The 24426-nt window shown below is 33.3% G+C and overlaps 2 protein-coding genes and 1 pseudogene across 2 annotated transcripts; 1 reads left to right on the plus strand and 2 right to left on the minus strand.

Moving 5' to 3' along the window:
- The first annotated feature begins 4786 nt into the window (after positions 1 to 4786).
- On the plus strand, positions 4787 to 8918 carry LOC139895890 (phenylalanine--tRNA ligase alpha subunit, cytoplasmic-like). The gene is made up of 18 exons (XM_071878434.1): positions 4787 to 5034; positions 5171 to 5296; positions 5379 to 5471; positions 5604 to 5660; positions 5770 to 5825; positions 6031 to 6120; positions 6307 to 6400; positions 6520 to 6557; positions 6669 to 6707; positions 6809 to 6885; positions 6996 to 7080; positions 7228 to 7324; positions 7436 to 7532; positions 7634 to 7705; positions 7805 to 7871; positions 7954 to 8079; positions 8456 to 8510; positions 8610 to 8918. The coding sequence occupies exons 1-18, from the start codon at positions 4867 to 4869 to the stop codon at positions 8658 to 8660; spliced, it is 1488 nt and encodes a 495-aa protein (XP_071734535.1). The 5' UTR covers positions 4787 to 4866; the 3' UTR covers positions 8661 to 8918.
- LOC139899818 (protein ALP1-like) lies at positions 8908 to 10636 on the minus strand (annotated as a pseudogene).
- A 2187-nt stretch (positions 10637 to 12823) lies between these two features.
- On the minus strand, positions 12824 to 15738 carry LOC139897070 (protein ALP1-like). The gene is made up of 2 exons (XM_071879715.1): positions 15477 to 15738; positions 12824 to 13854 (listed from the first exon to the last, which is right to left on the minus strand). The coding sequence occupies exons 1-2, from the start codon at positions 15601 to 15603 to the stop codon at positions 12824 to 12826; spliced, it is 1158 nt and encodes a 385-aa protein (XP_071735816.1). The 5' UTR covers positions 15604 to 15738.
- Between the last annotated feature and the right edge of the window lie 8688 nt (positions 15739 to 24426).

Genomic DNA, 24426 nt, shown 5'->3' on the forward strand with positions numbered 1-24426 from the left:
GACATGAGTACTGCCTATCATCCACAAACTGATGGGCAGAGCGAAAGGACGATACAAACGCTTGAAGACATGCTACGAGCATGTGTTATTGATTTCGGAAACAGTTGGGATCGACATCTACCATTAGCAGAATTTTCCTACAACAACAGCTACCATTCAAGCATTGAGATGGCGCCGTTTGAAGCACTTTATGGTAGAAAGTGCAGGTCTCCGATTTGTTGGAGTGAAGTGGGGGATAGACAGATTACGGGTCCGGAGATTATACAAGAAACTACCGAGAAGATCATCCAAATTCAACAACGGTTGAAAATCGCCCAAAGTCGACAAAAGAGCTACGCTGACATTAAAAGAAAAGATATAGAATTTGAAATTGGAGAGATGGTCATGCTTAAAGTTGCACCTTGGAAAGGCGTTGTTCGATTTGGTAAACGAGGGAAATTAAATCCAAGGTATATTGGACCATTCAAGATTATTGATCGTGTCGGACCAGTAGCTTACCGACTAGAGTTACCTCAACAACTCGCGGCTGTACATAACACTTTCCACGTCTCGAATTTGAAGAAATGTTTTGCTAAAGAAGATCTCACTATTCCGTTAGATGAAATCCAAATCAACGAAAAACTTCAATTCATCGAAGAACCCGTCGAAATAATGGATCGTGAGGTTAAAAGACTTAAGCAAAACAAGATACCAATTGTTAAGGTTCGATGGAATGCTCGTAGAGGACCCGAGTTCACCTGGGAGCGTGAAGATCAGATGAAGAAGAAATACCCACATCTATTTCCAGAAGATTCGTCAACACCTTCAACAGCTTAAAATTTCGGGACGAAATTTATTTAACGGGTAGGTACTGTAGTGACCCGAACTTTTCCATGTTTATATATATTAATTGAGATTGATATTTACATGATTAAATGTTTCCAACATGTTAAGCAATCAAACTTGTTAAGACTTGATTAATTGAAATAGGTTTCATAAAGACAATTGACCACCCAAGTTGACCGGTGATTCACGAACGTTAAAACTTGTAAAAACTATACGATGACATATATATGGTTATATATATAGTTAACATGATTTTATTATAAGTATGTATCTCATTAGGTATTTTAACAATGAGTTATATACATAAAAATGAGACTATTAATTTAAGAAACTCGAAAACGATATATATAACGATTATCGTTATAACAACGTCTTACTAGGTACATATGAATCGTATTAAGATATTGATACACTTGGTTAATTATGTTAAATGATAAGTAAATATATTATTAAGTGTATTAACAATGAAATACATATGTAAAAATAAGACTACTAACTTAATGATTTCGAAACGAGACATATATGTAACGATTATCGTTGTAACGACATTTAACGGTATATATATCATACTAAGATATATTATATATCATAATATCATAATAATATAACAATTTAACATCTCATTTGTTATAATAAACAATGGGTTAACAACATTCAACAAGATCGTTAACCTAAAGGTTTCAAAACAACACTTACATGTAACGACTAACGATGACTTAACGACTCAGTTAAAATGTATATACATGTAGTGTTTTAATATGTATTTATACACTTTTGAAAGACTTCAATACACTTATCAAAATACTTCTACTTAACAAAAATGCTTACAATTACATCCTCGTTCAGTTTCATCAACAATTCTACTCGTATGCACCCGTATTCGTACTCGTACAATACACAGCTTTTAGATGTATGTACTATTGGTATATACACTCCAATGATCAGCTCTTAGCAGCCCATGTGAGTCACCTAACACATGTGGGAACCATCATTTGGAAACTAGCATGAAATATCTCATAAGATTACAAAAATATGAGTAATCATTCATGACTTATTTACATGAAAACAAAATTACATATCCTTTATATCTAATCCATACACCAACGACCAAAAACACCTACAAACACTTTCATTCTTTAATTTTCTTCATCTAATTGATCTCTCTCAAGTTCTATCTTCAAGTTCTAAGTGTTCTTCATAAATTCCAAAAGTTCTAGTTTCATAAAATCAAGAATACTTTCAAGTTTGCTAGCTCACTTCCAATCTTGTAAGGTGATCATCCAACCTCAAGAAATCTTTGTTTCTTACAGTAGGTTATCATTCTAATACAAGGTAATAATCATATTCAAACTTTGGTTCAATTTCTATAACTATAACAATCTTATTTCAAGTGATGATCTTACTTGAACTTGTTTTCGTGTCATGATTCTGCTTCAAGAACTTCGAGCCATCCAAGGATCCATTGAAGCTAGATCCATTTTTCTCTTTTCCAGTAGGTTTATCCAAGGAAATTAAGGTAGTAATGATGTTCATAACATCATTCGATTCATACATATAAAGCTATCTTATTCGAAGGTTTAAACTTGTAATCACTAGAACATAGTTTAGTTAATTCTAAACTTGTTCGCAAACAAAAGTTAATCCTTCTAACTTGACTTTTAAAATCAACTAAACACATGTTCTATATCTATATGATATGCTAACTTAATGATTTAAAACCTGGAAACACAAAAAACACCGTAAAACCCGATTTACGCCGTCGTAGTAACACCGCGGGCTGTTTTGGGTTAGTTAATTAAAAACTATGATAAACTTTGATTTAAAAGTTGTTATTCTGAGAAAATGATTTTTATTATGAACATGAAACTATATCCAAAAATTATGGTTAAACTCAAAGTGGAAGTATGTTTTCTAAAATGGTCATCTAGACGTCGTTCTTTCGACTGAAATGACTACCTTTACAAAAACGACTTGTAACTTATTTTTCCGACTATAAACCTATACTTTTTCTGTTTAGATTCATAAAATAGAGTTCAATATGAAACCATAGCAATTTGATTCACTCAAAACGGATTTAAAATGAAGAAGTTATGGGTAAAACAAGATTGGATAATTTTTCTCATTTTAGCTACGTGAAAATTGGTAACAAATCTATTCCAACCATAACTTAATCAACTTGTATTGTATATTATGTAATCTTGAGATACCATAGACACGTATACAATGTTTCGACCTATCATGTCGACACATCTATATATATTTCGGAACAACCATAGACACTCTATATGTGAATGTTGGAGTTAGCTATACAGGGTTGAGGTTGATTCCAAAATATATATAGTTTGAGTTGTGATCAATACTGAGATACGTATACACTGGGTCGTGGATTGATTCAAGATAATATTTATCGATTTATTTCTGTACATCTAACTGTGGACAACTAGTTATAGGTTACTAACGAGGACAGCTGACTTAATAAACTTAAAACATCAAAATATATTAAAAGTGTTGTAAATATATTTTGAACATACTTTAATATATATGTATATATTGTTATAGGTTCGTGAATCAACAGTGGCCAAGTCTTACTTCCCGACGAAGTAAAAATCTGTGAAAGTGAGTTATAGTCCCACTTTTAAAATCTAATATTTTTGGGATGAGAATACATGCAGGTTTTATAAATGATTTACAAAATAGACACAAGTACGTGAAACTACATTCTATGGTTGAATTATCGAAATCGAATATGCCCCTTTTTATTAAGTCTGGTAATCTAAGAATTAGGGAACAGACACCCTAATTGACGCGAATCCTAAAGATAGATCTATTGGGCCTAACAAACCCCATCCAAAGTACCGGATGCTTTAGTACTTCGAAATTTATATCATATCCGAAGGGTGTCCCGGAATGATGGGGATATTCTTATATATGCATCTTGTCATTGTCGGTTACCAGGTGTTCACCATATGAATGATTTTTATCTCTATGTATGGGATGTGTATTGAAATATGAAATCTTGTGGTCTATTATTATGATTTGATATATATAGGTTAAACCTATAACTCACCAACATTTTTGTTGACGTTTTAAGCATGTTTATTCTCAGGTGATTATTAAGAGCTTCCGCTGTCGCATACTTAAATAAGGACGAGAATTGGAGTCCATGCTTGTATGATATTGTGTAAAAACTGCATTCGAGAAACTTATTTTGTTGTAACATATTTGTATTGTAAACCATTATGTAATGGTCGTGTGTAAACAGGATATTTTAGATTATCATTATTTGATAATCTACGTAAAGCTTTTTAAACCTTTATTGATGAAATAAAGGTTATGGTTTGTTTTAAAATGAATGCAGTCTTTGAAAAACGTCTCATATAGAGGTCAAAACCTCGCAACGAAATCAATTAATATGGAACGTTTTTAATCAATAAGAACGGGACATTTCAGTGTCCAGCTAGGAGATACGCCTTGCGCCGCACGTGACGGCTATGGCGGGACGTACGTCATTATCATCATTATCTAATTATTTTTTCTGTGTTTTTACTAATCAACATAATAATTAATTAATTTTGCTATTCAAAATCGAATTTAACAACATCCGGTTCAATCAACATAAAACTTCAAACTTGGTCAAAGAGAGTAGCCAGAAGGTATGAAAACATCAACCGACTGCTGGAGAACTTGAAATCACCACCTTCATTTTTTTGTCGGACAAACATCAATTGGGGGGCAATTCGGGTATGTTTTTGAAAAAGTAATATAATTTTCACTTTGCCGGGCAAAAAAAAAAAAAAAAAAAAAAAACAAAAAAACTTGGGGCTTAAGTTAAGCTTGTGTTATTTTAGGAATGATCTTTTATTATTATATACTCCGTATGTTTGACACCTATATATTTGGTTTCGGAGATTAAGTAATATTTAATTTGTACAGTTACATTGTTAAAGAAGAGTCTGATTGTTCTCTTCTGTTTAACTCTAAAAATCGGAGAAACCAATCAACATACATACAGAGCTGCGCTCTTATTTTCGGATTCAACTCATGAACACTTTAAAGTTACAAACACTCGAAGACGCAATACTAGGGTTTTTAGAAAATTATGAACAAATAGTGGATTCCGGTGAGTTCGCTGCTCAACATGGATTCAGCCACGACGAAATTATGAGTGTAATCCAGAGCCTCATTGGCTCTGAATTTGTTGTTGCTCAGGTCCGTTTCTTATTCTATTGATTATTGATTACTGGTAAAATTAAAATTAAGATCATTAATTTGAACTGAAAATGTATAATAATAATTATTTGATTATCCATACATTATACATATACATGCTTTTTTATATTTATAGCCTATTAGTAGAATAGAGAGATGGCAATTAACAGCTGAAGGCAAGACCTATGCCTCTAATGGATCTCCAGAATTTCAACTATACTCAGCTATTCCATCAGAGGGTATTTCATGTGCAGAACTGAAGGTAAAACAATTATTATTATTATTATTTTTTATCTGCAATATTATGCAAATATACTCAATAAATTATTTCTTTAATTATGCAGACAAAATTGGGGGACTTGGTTTTTAAAATAGGGTGGCAACAAGCGATAAAAAATAAATGGCTGGAGATGGGGAAGGCACAAGTCTCTAGAAAGGTAAACTTTGTTGCGTAATACAGTAGTATTAATTAAGACTTGAATACTCAAACACACAGATTTATGCGTCGTTAAGTTAGTTTTCTTATTGACATAGTAAAAACTACATCTGAAAATTTTGACTTGATGTAGGTTGATCATGTCGAAGATAATGTGAAGGCCATGCTTTTAAAGATAGATGACGGAGAGGTAATTAATTCAATGTCCATTCTGCAAAAAATAACATACATATTTTTATCATCTACGTTAAGTCACATATGCAAAAAAAATAAAAAATAAAAATTATCATTTATTTCAGGCCCTTGATCAACAGGACCTTGATGCCCTGAAGCGAAGAAAATTAATTTCTCCAATGTAAATTCTCTGTTTAACTTGTATTTTTTCCCCTCAATTTTAGTTCTTACATAGGCTATTTGCTTGTCAACTTCATTTATTTCGTTCTGCAATCACTCATTTGGTTATATACTTTCCATTGTTCGTTACATTCAATAATATGGTGTGTTAATTACACCATATGCTTGTTTTGTATGTGATTTGGATATCATTACACTTTTTACAGAAAATGGAACGGCTACTTATTCAATAAAGGTCCTAAGTATGCACGCGAAAGAAAGAAGCCTGCTACTGATCTAACGCGAGAAAATCTGAGGTATTTAAAAATCATGTTTTTTTACTGCCCGAAAAGAAAGCAAATGCAAAGTCTGAAACTTTAACCCGTATGCAATTAGTCTTGTTTATTTTCCTTAAGACATAAAAGGATATCGACCCATCTAAGTATTGGGTTTGGGTAACCATGTTCACTCTTGATACTTGCTTTTACTTGTTTTTATTTAAGTGGCGGCACCTGGAAGAGTTTGGAGTTTAAAGAGTATAATTACAGTGCAAAAGGTGCTCCTGTTGAAGGCGGTCATCTTCATCCATTGCTCAAGGCAATAATACTGTTCTTCATTTTGTTATATTCTTTTGATGCTTAGATGGCTTTTTTAAATTTTTTTTTTTTTTTTTTATTAAGAGTGGATTGCAGTCTCACTATATTATATAATTGCAGGTTAAGCAGCAGTTTCAAATGATTTTCCGTCAAATGGGGTAATGTTAACCATTTCTTTTCATACTACTGGCATATTTATTTCATCAAACTATAATGAGAATTGATCCCATAATCATTTTTTTTTTCTTACCTGTTTTCTTAAATTGCAGATTTGAGGAGATGCCAACAAATAATTATGTTGAAAGCAGGTAGCCACAATTCTCTGTTTCTGTAATTTGTATATTTACTACCCTGTTTAACCACAAGTAACAACATTTTTTAAATTACGGTTTTATTTGATTTGATATAGTTTCTGGAACTTTGACGCACTTTTCCAACCGCAACAACACCCTGCTCGTGATTCACATGATACGTTCTTTTTACGAGGTTAGCTCAAACTATAGTTTTGTGCCTTTGGTTTTTCTTTAAATAAAAATATACTCTAACGGGTGATGTGATAATGATATATATATATATATATATATATATATATACAGAACCTTGTAAAACAAGAACTCTTCCTGAAGATTATGTTGAACGGGTCAGACATATTCATGAGTCTGGAGGTTATGGTTCAAGAGGGTATGCATATGCTCTTTTTATAGCACTTGTGCCCTTATATGTTGTATTTTTTTAGCCCCCATATATAATAAAATATAATATATGTATTATTATGGTTATGATTTGTTTCTTCCTAAAGGTTGTAGAACATGTGTATTGTATCTGTAGGTATGGATATGACTGGAAAAGAGAGGAAGCAAACAAAAACCTGTTAAGAACTCATACAACTGCTGTGTCCTCAAGGATGTTGTATGCTCTTGCAAAGGTTTTAATATTTTCCGGTTCTTGTTTAATTAATATCATGTATTGTTTAGGTGATAAAGGATTATATATTAACTATCCTGTGTATGAATATGTTAATGGTTGTACTTAGCAGAAACATTTTGAAGCCAAAAAATACTACAGCATCAACCGCGTTTTTCGAAACGAGGCAGTTGATAGGACTCACCTTGCTGAGTTTCATCAAGTAGAAGGTATTATTGAATATAGCTCGTGGTTGTATGAATTACATTACATTTCACATTTCAGTGTTGTAACTAATATTATGATTGATGATTCATTACTATTGTTTTAGGGCTAATATGTGATCGTGGACTTGGTCTTGGGGACCTGAAGGGTGTGCTGGGTGATTTCTTCTCTCGTTTAGGTGAAGTATTATATAGTTTTATTCTAATACGTACATTGAATTAACAATAATACATTGATCATAAATCATAGATAAATATGCCGTATTTTGTTCCTGCAGGAATGTCTAAGTTGCGTTTCAAGCCTGCTTATAACCCCTACACCGAACCCAGCATGGAGATTTTTGGGTAAGACTTGATTAGAAGTTTTTTAATTGTGAAAGTATGTTTAACGTTCGTTAAATAATGTATTTTTTTTATGTTGGGGCAGTTATCATGAAGGCTTAAAGAAATGGGTTGAAGTAGGAAATTCTGGGATGTTCAGACCTGAAATGTTACTTCCTATGGGACTTCCTGATGATGTCAGCGTTATTGCATGGGGACTTTCCCTTGAACGGTACTACGTGAAAACCTTTTTTTTTTTTTTTTTTTTTTTTGGTAATTTAAAAGAGGAACTTATCTTATACTCGATTTCAATAAAGGTCTTCAACCTGTTTAACTGTAAAACTTTTAGTTAGACTTTTTGGCTCAACCCATTTGGTCTGTTAAAGATAAAACTTTATGTAAATGACCAGTTTGATAGGTAAATGTGTGCAAATAGCAACCAGGCAAGCTTTTTAACTACCGAGTTTGATCGATTGCTATATATTCAGAATGTTAAATGCATGTTTCAATAACCATATGTTTAGGTTTTATGATTCAAATGGCAATAATTGTTTCCAAATAGTCCAACTGTACAACAGTATATTAAAATCAATCTGTTTTCACTCCAGGCCAACTATGATTCTCTATGGCATCAACAATATCAGAGATCTCTTTGGGCACAAGGCATGCGCACTTTTTAAAACCATCTAAGTACCTTGTTTTCGGTCATCATAATTCAAAACGCGTAATGATTAGTCTATTCTGTATGTTATTTTTTTGCAGGTGGATCTCCAGCTCATCAAGAGCAATGGCATATGCCGTATTGGTCTATGATAGAGAACATGCCAGTAATAATGAGGCCAAGCCCAATACATGGTCAATTTCTTTATATATTAGTGGTGTTAGTCAGTTGGGGATTATTCAGATTCTATGCATGAGTTTTGGCATCGGCTATTGTAGCTTTGGGCAGGAAGATAGCTTTATGCTTCTTCTCTGAATTAGGGCAGGTAGAGGATTAGATCCTTCTGATTATTGTTACCTTTCCAATATTAATATTTAATGTAAAGTATAATACTACAACTTAATTTCTTGCTTTATTCGCCACCATATGTGTCTTAACCACCATTTCGTTAAATAACAATTCAGAGTTTGAAAGATTGTCTCCAATTATATGGAGTTATCAACCATTTGAACAATGGGAAGCCTGAATTACCAACTATATAATCTCGTATTTCATTTTTTGCCCGTTCAGTCTCTCGTCTCTTTTGCATTTTTTTAAAAAATGGATCTGTTCATTGGTCAGACGTCCAGGGCAGCTGCCAAATACATCAAAAAACCCTTAGATCAGGATCGACAATCGCTTGCAAAGTCGTGCTTTGATTACTCTCTATCACAACAATAATTGGTTGACCGGTCAACGGATGGGAGAGGCATCAAAACATGAGTGGTGTCAATAGCACCACAACAATTCGGGAGGCACCCGATCTTTTCAAATTTACATTTTATTTTATGTCCTCCATTTCGGGTTCAGTTTTGAAGGCCATTGGATATGGGCTAGTCCTTTTGATATTAAGGTGTCTATGAAGCATTTGTTTAGTTGAGCAACTGTGGTTTGGTTTAGGCCAAGTGAACTTCCAACCACTTTTAACGATTCACCTGATCCTAACCTTGTTAGAACAATGGCAACCACACCATATCATGTAGGCTCAATGGGTTTCCATTTAGGTCAATGAAGCTTGAACTTTTGGTTATCATTTCTTCTTCAACGAGAGAATAGATACAGTCAAACGTTTTCATTGACATCTTGAACAAGGGCTCAAACGTTTGTGATTCCGGGGATTCTTTTAAACTCCTGTGAATAACACAAGTCAAACATACATGATTCTGATTAAGGTTTATTGTTATCTTAATTACCTTTATTTACACCATAATATGAAAAGATCTAGTGAGTTTTGACTTTAACGTTGACTTAGACATATTAAGAGAACGATGAACTTTCTAATGGAACTGAGCTCACATACTAGTCACAGTATGAATACAAATGCACCTAACCTTTTTTTTTATCGGTTTATGAACATTTTATTATATGGAGACTCAACACATTGGTGGCGTTTGTACAGTCAGAAATAGTTGAGTTTTGAATTGAAAAGTCAAACCCAGTACTAGATATCATCAGTAACACAAGTAATGACTAGATTCAAGACAACACAAACGAATGTCTTGGATATTAACACTTAAAACGTAAAGCATTTAACTTTTTGAAAATTTGTGATCATGAAGGACCCTAAATCAGCATAGTTCCAACGCTGAAGGAAGTTGTTAATGACTTCTTGTCGTTCATATAGACAAAGAGGTATCTACAAAGTTACAAGACAAACCGAACAGGAATCTTTGAAAAAACAGAGGTACAAATGTGGTAATAAGGCATGGATGATGTGGTCAAGTAAAACAGACCATCTATTTGCAAAAGTGGTACCCAAGCATCAAGCTCTGTATGTGATATAAATACTAACCCTCATACCCTAAGTCACCCAAGCCTTCCATTCCAAACACACGCGTGAAGGTGTAATCCTCCCAACTACTCTCAATTAGCTTGATTGAGACTAGGTTAGTTGTGATCACTAATTCATCCGTATTGATTAGTGAGTTCAAGAAAACTTGTCAATGAATTACTAATTCTGTAATTGATCTCACATTGTATACAAACACATGTACTCAGATTCATATCAATATACATCATCTTCATCTTTCTGTTTACATATTCATCATTTGTATCATATCTGTACCTTCATCATCATCACCTTACGCATAATGCCTCTGATCTTGATCATCACATACACGAATTATAGCTAATCTGCCCTGTCAGCAGACATGTGAATAAATTTCTTGCCTAATTTTGGCCCATGTATAAAGATGACTACAAGTATTAATGAACGAGAGATATCATTGAATTCAACACTAAGAAAATGTGAATACAATACTGAACATCGTATTTAGCACGATTTATCCATAATCACTCGTTCGTGCAAAATGATTTCCTTTTATTTTCCCCCAAAAAGACAGTTCACGTGCAAAAAATACTCAAGTACAATAATAATTCAATCATCAATAAGTCAAACTAAAAAAATTATTGAATTGAACCCTAACAGCATTTTGTAATTACAAAATTAAGGCCATCCAAAACAGCAGATAGAACAAGCCAAAAAAACTCAGTTACTGTCTAACAAATTTATGTAATGTTAAAGTAAAAATTCAAATACCACAAATTAATATACCCCAAAAGTATTTGAATCGATCTCACACATGATCCACAAAGCTAAAATCTTCAGTTGAATGTTGATCTTGATCATCTAGAGTTCCAAATTTCTGTTTTAATGCATCTTGTCTTTGTAACCCCATCATATGCTTCTTCTATATATACATATACATATATATTTTCACAATTACACTTATACGTCAATTTCATAAAAATGTAGAAGAAAAAATTGATTGTTGGCGTTTCTAACGATCGAAAGGTGTTTAATTAAAATCGTTACCTGTAAAGCATCAGTTGAAGCCACTAAAAAGTTCAGTAGTAATAAATCCAAAATTTCTTATCGTTCAATAGCTTCTTCACATCAAAATCACGTGGTCTAATTTGCCCTGATTACTGTAAACCCCAAATCCCTAATTTTCCTTCCACAATTTTCCTAAATTTTGTGTTAGTGTCACAAAAGCCCTTAAGTTTTTTTACTTTTCATTTCAGCCCTCAATACTTTTCTTTTTCTAATTTTCTCCGCAATGGTTTAATATCCGGGTCAACAAATATGCATCACACAATGAGAATATTAAATTGGTTTAATAAAAATAATTGAATGTATTATAAATAAAATTTATTTATATACATATAAAAGTAGTAAAAATATGAGAATATTAAGTAGTCAAATTTTATAAATAATTGAATGTATATAAATAAGATTTATAAATAATTAAATGTATATAAATAATTGAATATATATATAAATAAAATTTATTTATTTATATACATATTAAAGTACGTAAATAGTGAGACAGACATGGAGTTAAAATTACTTTAAAAGTAACAAAATAATTTGAATGATAAATAATAACTAGTAAATGATTCAGCACATAGCATTTATTTACATTTTAAGATACTTATTTATTATTAATGTTGGAAATGTTTAGAGGGAAGAAAAGAAGTAAACTTTTTACCGATATCATCAACAAAAATATTCTTTTAGAAAAAGGCATGCTTTCTTCGTTCCCTCAAAAATATACATCGCTCTTGATAATTCCCTAACGTGACACATTACAAATTCGCGTCTAAACAACCTTTTACGTATAAACTAAAACTCGATCACCTGTACTGCAAAACAATCATTACATGTAATAATTCCGAAAAACCTACCGAAACTAGGATTTTTTTTACCGGGGGCAAAAAAAAAAATTAAACCGTAGCAATTTTTTGGGGCAAAAGTTGGAGATTTTGAGCAAAATTTGAAGGTTTTGAGGCAAAAAAAATCCACCGAGGGCAAAGTCGAAAAACCCAAAAATTTTATACTGAAAAAAAAATCCACTAGAGGCGGGCGCCCATTGCCCCCACACAGTTTCGCCTCTGTGTAGGAAATGAACTTGTTACTTCGTTGCAAAACAATTTGCACTTAATCATTTTCATTCAAGAGAATGCAAGAAGTTGTAAAAGTTTAACCTTCGATGTTTATTTTCATGTTTCACTTGTGTAATAGATATTTGCAGTAAGGTCGGGAGGTAAAAAGATATCACCTTCTACATAAATCTCAAAACCATAGAAAATAACTTTTAAAACTAAAACCAAATCCCTTCATAACACTAAAGTTTTAACCAAAATCCATAAAAGGTAATCTCAAAGTTACACCTCATTTGTAGTTTAAATGTGAACAAAAAGATATAAAAACCAGAAACATATAAAAAAAATAAGTCATCAACCTAAAAAATTTAACAAGTAATTAGCCGAAACATTATGGTGTTGAGGTTCCCGACAGATAAACAGCAATCTTGTCCCTCAGTACTACACCATTCTGATCATCATTCGCGTTACAAAAAACAGGGTGATAATTCAAGTCTTTGCAATCTGAAAACGCAAGTGTTTCTTGAACTTCATCTTCCATATCAATAAGTATATTATGCAGAATGCAACAAGCCAAAATTATCAGCGGTAATCTATGTTTATCAGGTCTCCACAACACACCCTTAAGTATCTTCCAATTCTGTTTCAGCTTCACAAACGCTTCGTTAGCCACCATATGTGTTTTAACCACCATTTCGTTAAATAACGACTCAGCGTTAGAAAGACTGTCTCCGCGATATGGAGTTATCAACCATTTTAACAATGGGAACCCTGAATTACCAACTATATACTCTTGTATATCGTTTTTTTGCCCGTTTAATCTCTCGTTTCCTTTGCATTTTTTATAAAATGCTGAACTTTTATGGATCTGTTCATCGGTCATACGTCCAGGGCAGCCGCCAAATACGTCAAGAAACCTTAAATCGGGGTCCACAATCGCTTGCAACGTCATGCTTTGGTTGTTCTCTCTGTCACACCAAAAATTGGTTGACCGGTCAACGGATTGGAGAGACATTAAAATATGAGTGGTGTCAATAGCACCACAACAATTTGGGAGGCCCCCGATCTTTTCAAATTTACATTTTATGTCCTCCATTTCGGGTTCAGTTGAAGGCCATTGGATATGGGCTAGTCCTTTTGATATCAAGGTGTCTACGAAGCGTTTGGTTAGTTGAGCAACTGTGGTTTGGTTTAGACCAAGTGAAATTCCAACCACTTTTAACGGTTCACCTGACCCTAATCTTGTTAGAACAACGGCAACCATATCATGTAGGCTCAACGGGTTTCCATTTAGGTCAACGAAGCTTGAACATTTGGTTGTCATTTTTTCTTCAACGAGAGAACATATATAGTCAAACGTTTTCATTGACATCTTGAACATGGACTCAAATGTTTGTGATTCTGGTGATTCTTTTAAAGTCCCTGTGAATAACAAAAGTCAAACATACATAGTAAGATTTGACTTTTACTTTGACTTTGACAAAGTTTAAAAGATGAACTTTCTGATGAAACTGAGCTCGCATACTGGTGATAGTGAGGGATACAAATAAAAAATGTACCTAAATTTTACCGATTTGAGAACATTTTACTCTATAGAGACTTAACATAATGGTGGCGTTTGTACAGTAAAAAATAGTTGAATTTTGACTTCAAAAGTCAAACCTAATACTGGATATCATCAGTAGCACAAGGAATGACTAGATTCAAGACAACACAAACGAATGTCGTTGGATATTAACACTTTAGACATAAAGCATTTGACTTTTTTAAAATTTGTGATCATGAAGGGACCTAAATTAGCATAATGCTAACGTTGAAGAAAGTTCTTAATGACTTCTTATGGTTCACATTCACGAAGAGGGATCCCCAAGATTACGCCATAACATCATAAATTATAAAATTGTAAGAAATATTAAGTTAAATAATTTTATATTTGACTTTTCGGTCTAAACACTCCCCTGTTAGTGCATTTAATTCTGGTGATCGACCAGCATTTGCAAGTTGATTACTACAGTAACATTCTAAATAGACGCATACCTAAGGACAAAGGTGCACAGAGATCCATTCACTGGATTCGAAAAGTTCTTGTTAATTTCACAAAAAAAAAAAAAAAAAAAAAAAGATAACTTTCTTATTACAAGACAAACCGAAAACAAATCTTTGAAAAATATTGAGCTGCAGGTGTATCAGGCTATCGTTGAATCAGCTAATAGTGTGTTTTAAGTAAAGCAGACCATCTATTTGCAAAAGTGGTACCCAAACATCAAGCTTTGCGTGTCAGGATTAACCATTTGGGTACATATCGATCCTGAAGACAACGCATATCTAGTCCATATAGCATCATAAATATACCAAAATCCATGTAAAAGATTTGAAGTTTGACCTTTTATTATCAAATGAGTTGCTTTTTGAAGTCAAAGTCGATGGGGAAGGATTGTTGCAACATTTCAAATAAATGAAACTGGCTAAAACTAAACCAAAAGGTTGAAGCAATTGTATGTATCGTTTGAACTTTGATTCGAAATTTCACTAGGTTAGAACTTTTAAAATATATCAAAAGCTTCACTGTTAAAAAAACATGTAACATATACTGTAATAAGTTAATGTTTGATAACAAAACACAGAACCTAGTACCTACAATTGTGTTCTATGCAGCAACATATAAGGATTGATTTATCTAACATACGAACATCGAACAGATTCGCCAATCAACACAAGTACACAACAAATATAAAGAATAAAGAAAATCCCCTAAAAACAGCATCATAAATCATCCTCACAAGGCCGCAACTACATTCATAAAACTCAACAGAAAACCACAAAGATCAAAATTATTATATATCATCAAACGCAAAAAATCACCTTAAAAACAACGCATTCTACAAAAATTAACAGTTATAAAAATAAACAAAAACACATAAACCTGGCACATTTAATCAGACCCACAAACATCGCTATGTTTGTATTCAAATCAACCTTCCATAAACCTTGTACCAAAACAAATACAAGAAAATATGAATATGTTGAGAAACAAACAAACATACCATGAAACCTTTGAGAGAAGTAAAGCCACCAATCGGAGGTTTGAATTGGAGAAAGCGGCGACCTTGAACTGCTGTTAGTGGTGGTTAATGGCTTCTTTTTTGGTTTGGTTTTTTTGATGGGCCCCATTACCAGTATCCAACAACAAAAGTCAAGAAGAACCCAAGTTGATTTCTGTAAGAATAAAGTCAAATGATGTCTGTGGTAACGAATCGAAGAAGAAAACGGGCTATGGTTAATGGATTTGGAGAGAGCATGCAATGATGCTTTTTTAGTTTTGGTTTTATTTTTTGTTGCGATATAGAAACTTGAATTGCAACATTTAATTTATATACTGCTAGTTTTAGTTAGGATTTGGATTTAGATTGGAGGTGTGAAAACAATGATATATTCACAATATTATTACATATCATATCATCATATCATGTAACACATAACTCATAAGAAATTTTATATAGCCACATTTGGTTGAACATTTATTTATAAGGTTTTTGTAGGAGTAACATGATTGTTCGATGATGCTCAAGGGAATTTAGTTGGGTCTTTGGGCCATCGTAGCCCTAACCCCCTAATGGTGTTCGGTTAGATGGTCACGTGAGTACCTCTTCGGTTGTGGACAATGACTCGGCTAATGGAGGAAGTTTTTTTAGAGGCCTCGAAGAGCGTGGTTTGTTAGCTCCTTCTACGGCAACTTTGGTAGGCGATGTTTCCTCTAAAGTCCTTACTTTTAAGTTTGAGATGAGAATAGGGCGGGCAAGAAATTTCAGTGTGATACTGTCGACAGTAATTTAAAGAAGATTGATCCCAACTTTAGCTAACGGATTGGTGTTGTTTTGGTATATTTCGTTTGTTATGTTTGGTTAGGTTTTGCTTTTAGATTCCTTTGTATTTTTTTTAAAACAATATATTATTATTAATCAAATTACAAGATGGAGGGAGGCAATCTAACACAATGGATGGCTAACCCCTACAGAACACGAAACATGACACGAGTTATATGTTTGCAAAGATAGCAAACGTAATACAATTTTCTACACACTATTAACAAATATTGAGATTAGCACACGGATTACTCAACCAAGAAAGCCAATCGATCCTTTTATCTTTTAATCTTCTAAATATCCACTCGAATGATATCGTTTGGATTTCATTTAGAGCGACCGGAATACTCTAATTTTTGCCACGAAAGATCATATTATTTCGGTTCCGCCAAATTTAGTATGCATATACCATTTGTATTTGTTTGTGGTTGGTTTTTTTTAAACTCGATATAGATAGTTTTCGTTAGATGTATAACTTTCTATGTACGAGCCTCAGGCCGCCCCTTTTTGTATCTCTCGTGTTGTTGACATTTTCTTTAAAAAAACGTCTTCTTTATTTTTAAGTTTTCGTTCATTTAAAAAAATAACTCCGTATTAATTTAATTAGATAATAATATAATCAGTGGTGTATTATTTAATTGTATAAATTTTACATGTAACTAACATAGTTAGATTATGAGCGGTTCATTCTCTTCTACGTATGTTTTAGAAGCGACGTATCGAACACCATCAACCTAAAATTTCTAAACGTATTTAATTTAATATCTTATAAACAATATACTTTTCCTAAAAGAATATAGTGAGTAATAGAGGATTACAATATAAAAAATAAAAAATATTCACTTTGTAAACTTAACTTTTGTGAGATGTCTTTAACATGTATAGAAGTATCCACTGCGGATCCAGTGTATTAAGATGGGAGACGCCCGCCCCCGGTGGATTTAGAAATTTTAGTGCAAATTTTTTCGGTTTTTCGATTTTGTCCCCGGTGGAAAAAAAAATTTGCCCCAAACCATTCATATTTTGCCCCAAAACCTTCGTATTTTGCCCAAAAACCTTCAAATTTTGCTCAAAAAACTCTATATTTTGCCCCAAAACATCTATATTTTGCAACAAAAAAAATTCCCTACGTTTTAAAAAAAAATTCGCCCCCGGTGAAAAAAATTTCTGAATCCGCCACTGGAAGTATCGTATTTAATAGTTATTATTAATTTTAGAATGACTGTTGGGAAGTTATCCCACATCGGTAATGGACAAAAACAAATGTATGCATATAAGTCAAAGGAGAAGTCCCTCTATCACCAATTGATTTTAGAAAATGATGGATTCTTAGACTTATATGTTGTACATGTTGTTGAACTATACAATTTATTAATTCTGTTATGGTATCAGCCTGATCCTTACCCTAAATTACCTGTTCCGTTCTTCTTTTCTAATTTTCTTTTATTGTCGTCAAGGTTTCTGTCCGTTTCGTTACTGCAGATTAATACGGAATCTTTGAGTATTTGGTTGATGTTATCTTTTGAGCCACTATCAAATATTATTTATCTATCGTCGTAACCTTCTGATTTCAACTCAATCAATTAGTTAATTAATTTGTGTCCTCAATTAGTTAATTGATTTGCTTATTAAATCAATTACATACCACCTAGTTCTTTTTTGGATTCCACCGCCACCAAGTTTTTATTATTTGTTGAGTTAGTTACCACTTTTATTATATCTATTACAAACGACAACAGCCCTGTTGCCTTTAATTCTGCTGTCTGCACCATGAAGACTCCTTCAACCACTAATTATCATGCCCAGTTAAGCAACTATAGGAGTCGTCGTGTTCCCCGTTGTCAACTTTGTAAAATTAATGGACATTATGCATCTACTTGTCCTGATTTGCCATCATATGCCCGTCATGGCCATGATGCAGTCCATGACAGTCGCACTCCTGCCCGATGGTATGTTGATTCTGGTGCATCGGCTCATATTACTTCGTCATTCCACCATCTAGACTCGGCTATCCCTTACTCAGGTAATGAACGTGTCATAGTCGGTAACGGTAGCTCTCTACCCATTACTCACGTTGGCACAACCTCTCTTCCCAAAAAATCTTCAACTACTTGATGTTCTCGTTGTTCCCTTTATTACTAAAAATTTATTATCTATTAGTAAATTAACCTCTGATAACCATATTGATATTTTGATCTCTGACAAAATATTTACGATTCTGAATCGTCAGACAAAGGAAACACTAGCCACAGGTCGCAGGCATGACGATCTATATGTGTTAGAGCGAGGACAACGGGCTTTTCTCTCTCATCTCAAGTCTAGTAAACTACGGGGATCATACAAGTTGTGGCACCACCGACTGGGACATGTCTCTTATTCTGTTATTTCTCTTTTAAATAAACAAGGTAGGTTGTCAGTCACATCTTTATTAACGACACCCGGTCTCTGTTCTCCTTGTCAGCTTTCAAAAAGCAAGCATTTACCATTTAGTGTTAATGAAAAGCGGTCTGTACGAGTTCTATACCTAGTACACTGTGATTTATGGGGACCTGCGCCTGTTACTTCCACAAATGGGTTTCGTTATTATGTGATTTTTGTTGATGACTATTCCAGGTTTGAAAGGATCCGAAACTAATCATCCGGACGTTGTCCATATTGATTACAAACGAATTACAATAGTTGATAACATTGCGAGGTACTTGCCCTCTATATGATACATCTTACAAACGTTGCATTTATTCTTAAAAGGCAATCTATAGTTACATCCAGAATTGACATAATCGCCTGACATTTCATAATATTCAAATGACATAAACCGCCATTTACTTAATAATAGTCTCTATGAACTTCAATGACTCGAATGCAACGCCTTATGATATAAGTCCTTAATAGCCTCAAGTAGTATCCTTAGTACGAGCTAATGCACAGCGGAAGACTTAATTCATACCTGAGAATAACATGCTTTAAAATGTCAACATAAAGTTGGTGAGATATAGGTTTAATGCCGGCAGCGATATATATATATATATAGACCACAAGATTTCATATATAAACATTTTCATAAAAATATTCTAAGTGGTTGAGCACTTGGTAACCATACTTAACATTCAATCACGTCGCATATTCCCTTTAATATGAAATCTTACTACACCGTACCAAGTGTAGTCACAAAACGAAGTACTGTGCAACCGTTGAATACTGGTCGTCCAGTCCGGTTGGGGTTGTCAGGCCCGATAGATCTATCAACAGGATTCGCGTTTACAATACCGCTGTAAATATTAGTTACCAAGCTACAGGGAAGTATGCCAGTGGTACAACTCAACGTAGAATATATTTTTCAGTTACTTGTGTCCATAACGTAAATCATTTATAAAAACAGCGCATGTATTCTCAGCCCAAAAATATTTAGAGTTTAAAAGGGACTATATACTCACTTTCGTCTTGAAGATATATATATTTTGACTTGGTCTCCGGTTGATATCACGAACCTATCCATATATAATATATCAATACCTTTTCTTTTTAAACAAACGTCACATATATATACTTGTTATACTTTTAATACTTTTAATAATTCCTTAGTCCGTAGTTAGCAGTTCGATGTTAGTAATTCAATTTTAATGGTTCATTTTTAGATGTTTAATAAACCCCCAACGAAATAATAAAACCCCCATCGTATATGTATTGGTCGAGATTAATCTTGACCCACGGTACCGGTGTTGTCAAATGACGTGTTGCGTACATAAAGTACCGGTGTTATCAAATGACGTGTTGCGTACAATCATGGGATCTTATGATTAATCTTCTCGTGTTGTTTACGGGTAATCCTGAACCATATAAAATTGAATTATAAGTACATATATATAAAATATCATGTTATCTTAAAAAGATGTGATTTATTTAATTTTTCCCAATTATTTTCGTGGCTAAACTAGTCTTGGATATCCGATTTTGTTTCGGTCATAGTTTCTTCGTTACAACTCCGTTTTCGTTGATTCAACTTGCCATCTCCTTGGATCGAGTCCCTCTTTAAGACTATGAACTGTAAATACCTTAGTTTGTATTCAAAATCACACGGCATAGGTGAAACTTTAGTGAAACTTATGAAGTTAAACATTTTTGTTACAAAAAATATCATTTAATGACCATTTTTCTAAAAATACTTATACTTTGAATTAAATCATGAAATTTTTATGTGTTAACATATTTATAGTAAAAATCATTTTTCCAGAGAATAAACTTCCAATTCAAAGTTTAAGATGGTTTTTAATTATCCAACCCAAAACAGCCCCCGGTTGCACTCCGACGTCGTAAAAACAGTTTTTAAGGTGTTCTTTGAAAAACCAAGTTATACCTTGTTAAATTAGCATATACTTAAGTTATATTACAGGTCTTGAAGTATTTTAAAAGTTAAGTTAGAAGAATCTATTTAGTTTGCAAACAAGTTTGAAAACTTTCAAACTATGTTCTTGTTGTTAAAATTGTATACCACAAAATATGATAGCTATATATATATGAATCGAATAAAGTTATGAACATAGTTACTACCTCAAGTTCCTTGGACAAGGTTGCTGTAAAAGAGGAGTAAAAAGCTAGAACCAAAAGGGTGATGGAATTGGATGAAAGATTGGAAGTAAGTTTGTGTTCTTGGAAGGATTTCTTGAAGTGTTTTTGTAAGGTTTTCTTATGAGGTTTAAGTGTTGTTTTTGAAGCTAAATGATGGGGAAAATGCTTAGAGATGATCAAGTATGAAGTTAAGAGTATTTTGAGAGAGAAATGGAAGTGTAAGTATGAGAAAATGGGGTGAAGAAATGGTGTGCATGCATAAAAACGTTTTTAGGTTATAAAGGAAAAAAAAATACCTAACTTTGTTTTCTTGCTAAATAATTCATGCTACTTGACAAATGGTTGGTTCCACATATTTCTTAATCATTTAAGGCTGCTAAGGAGCAGATTTTTATTGGTATATACCAATAGTAAATACATCTAGAAGCTGCGTATGATACGGGTACATATACCCTAGGTATACGTATAGAAATCTTTGAGAAAACGGAACGAGGATTCAAATATAGCTATCTTTTGTAAATATACTTATATTATTTTATGTATTTAAGTCTTTAAAAGTGATTAAATACATTACTTATACGATATATGTATAAACATTATAGGTCATAAGTATTTAAGTCAAATAACGTTACGTATGGTTATCGTTTTGAAAACTTAAGTTAGTAGTTTCAAAATATACTTATAACTTATTGTTATTAATACAAAATGAGATATTAAAACATTCTTAGATCATGTTAAATATGTATATATACATATATATACACAAACGTATAATTATCATATATTGTATAGTTCGTGATATCATCGGTCAAACTAGACGGTCAAACGTTGTGTAAAACTCTTTTCGAAAACATAAGTCTCAACAATTTGGATTACTTATCATGTTGGTAAGGTTTAATTTATGTAAATATTAATCTTATAAGTATAGAACGATCGAAAAAGTGCGGGTCAACTTTAGGGTTTTTGCTTATCGTGTCGGAACCATATAGAGATTAGAGTTTAAATTTGGTCGGAAATTTCCGGGTCGTTACAGTACCCACCCGTTAAAGAAATTTCGTCCTCGAAATTTGGTAGAGGTTGTCATAAATAACAATAGGAATGTTTTCATGACGAATATGAGGTAATAATGAAATTTTATCATTATTGAAAGATTTAGATAAAACGATTCGGTTATGTGAGACGCACGAGCGAAGCTATCACAAAAGAGTGAAATGAGTAAATATAGAATTGTTGTAACCGATGACGTGATTAGGATTGATTTCCGGAATTTATGGAAAATCTTACGTAATAAGATTTGGTTCTTTGGCGATCAAGATCTTCTTTGATTTAGTGCGGCGATCTGTTTCGATTTCTTTGTCGAATATTTTGCTATAAATCCATTTCCTTCTCTTCCTTATTTCCACAACTCACATCTTCTATCCTTTCTCCTTCAACTCATACCTTAAAGTATTCTTTTAAATGCTCCATCCCGTTCTAATTCTTGTTATACTTCTAACTTTCATATCTTTCATTCTTCTCTTTCATTTATCGCCAGAAGAATCTATTTACTTCTATCCTTTCCTCGGAATTATAATATTTTTAATTCTCCCGTGTCTTTATGTTGCAATACGTATTGATATACACGGTTTGTAAATCCTGGGTGATTTTCGTGTAACATCCCGCCTTTTTCCGTTTTCTTTTCCGTTATACTAATTTAAACTCCGTTATATGTTTATAACATCTCCCGTTAATACGCGTTTTAAAATATTCCGTTTAGGTATTTTCCGCACCCGACTACAAACTCGAGGGACTAAAATTGACACGGGGCAAACTAGTTGACTAGGTCACCTAGTCTACCCCAATCACCACCATTCAACCATCTCTCACTCTCTCCCTCTTTCTCTCTAGCAAGAACACACCCAATTTCCAAATTCATTCAATCATCATCTAAATTCGATCTAGGAGGCTTACAACAAAATAAACTACATATTTGGAATCCTCTCTTCATCCTCTTCAATTTGATACCAACTTCATCTCATTTGGGTAACTTTCTAAAATCACTAATTTTATGTGTTCTTGAGATTTTTGAGTTATAAAGTTGTTAATTAGTGTCTATGGCTCATTGTGATGTCGTGTATGTAATTTGTATGCTCGATTCGTTGTTTTTGGTGTAACTAGTTCAATATGAAAATTACTTGCTAAATCCTTAATTTTGGATGATCAAATGTTGTTAGATTGTTAAAGTGCATATTTTAAAAGTGTTACTAGTATCATTAGCTTCGTTTTGATGTATAGGTTGATTAAGGAAACTCCAAGAACATGATTAATGATTTTGTGAACTTGGATTAGGGTTTGATGAGCTTTACATGAACTTTTGATGCGTCAAATGCTATGAGATATTGTTGTTAAGTGTTTTGTTGCAATGTGTGTTTGATTACCTTCAAAACGGCATATCACATGTGTGAATTGGATTCCCGAAACTTAAAATGCATTTGATGAACTTGAAACTTTGAAAATGGATTCTTAATGATCACTTGACGGAAAATCGGTTATTGAAATTGATGTTTTTGTTTGATGAAACGTGTTTAGTTGTTTTCCTTGTCAAATTACCTTTCCGACGATATATAGTATGCATTTTGGATGTTTTCGGTTCATAAAATAGGTTAATTTGAGTTTTGGTTCGTGACTTGGTCTTTTTCTGCAAACTGCATGTTTCCCAGGTATTGCGCGCCGCGCATATACCCGCGCGCCGCGCAAAATTATAAATCCCAGATGTTTGCCTTCGTGGTTAAGTTCTGACCAGGATTTACACTTGGGTGCGCGCCGCGCAACCCTTTGCGCGCCGCGCATATGCCCAGCTCATTTTAGTTTTTATTTTTCCTTTCACAAAATGTTTCCCGCTTAACCGTAACTCCGATTAACATGAAACTTGGCCATTCTGCTCATAAATGATTTCTCATCATGAGAAAATTGTCGGACACCCGATCCGACCCCGTTGACTTTGACTTTGACCAAGTTTGACTTTTAGTCAAACTTAACCAAACAATTATACGATCGTTCTAACATGCTTAGTTACTTGTATCGTGCATGAAACTTGACTAGTTGATTCACATGCTACATAATCGAGTCGTAACGAGCCATAGGACTAATTGAACATCTTTGACCTATCGTGTTTACCGTTATTGATACAAACCTATTGTTTAGGTCAAGACTAGCATTGTTCTTTGCACACGTTTACTTGTCGAAGTACTTTACTACTCGTGCACTCAAGGTGAGATCATAGTCCCACTTTTACTCTTTTTGAACTTACATTTGGGATGAGAAAACATAAACATTTCTTTACTAAGTGAACACAAGTACAGGAAAACAAACATTCTACATACGAGTTTAGAACAAAATCCTCAATTCGATTATCATTAGTTACACTTGCCGGGTGTAAGCGAGAACTTATGTTGTATGGATCCATATGGGTTTGACAAACCCTCATTCAAACGGTTCGCTACCGTTTACGAATGAAATATATTTTCGAGAAAGAGTGTATGTTCTAGCACTAAGTGATGGGGTTCAATGGGAGAAATGTTAAGCA

The sequence above is a fragment of the Rutidosis leptorrhynchoides genome, chromosome 3, assembly GCF_046630445.1.
Source record: "Rutidosis leptorrhynchoides isolate AG116_Rl617_1_P2 chromosome 3, CSIRO_AGI_Rlap_v1, whole genome shotgun sequence".
Taxonomy (NCBI): Eukaryota; Viridiplantae; Streptophyta; class Magnoliopsida; order Asterales; family Asteraceae; genus Rutidosis; species Rutidosis leptorrhynchoides.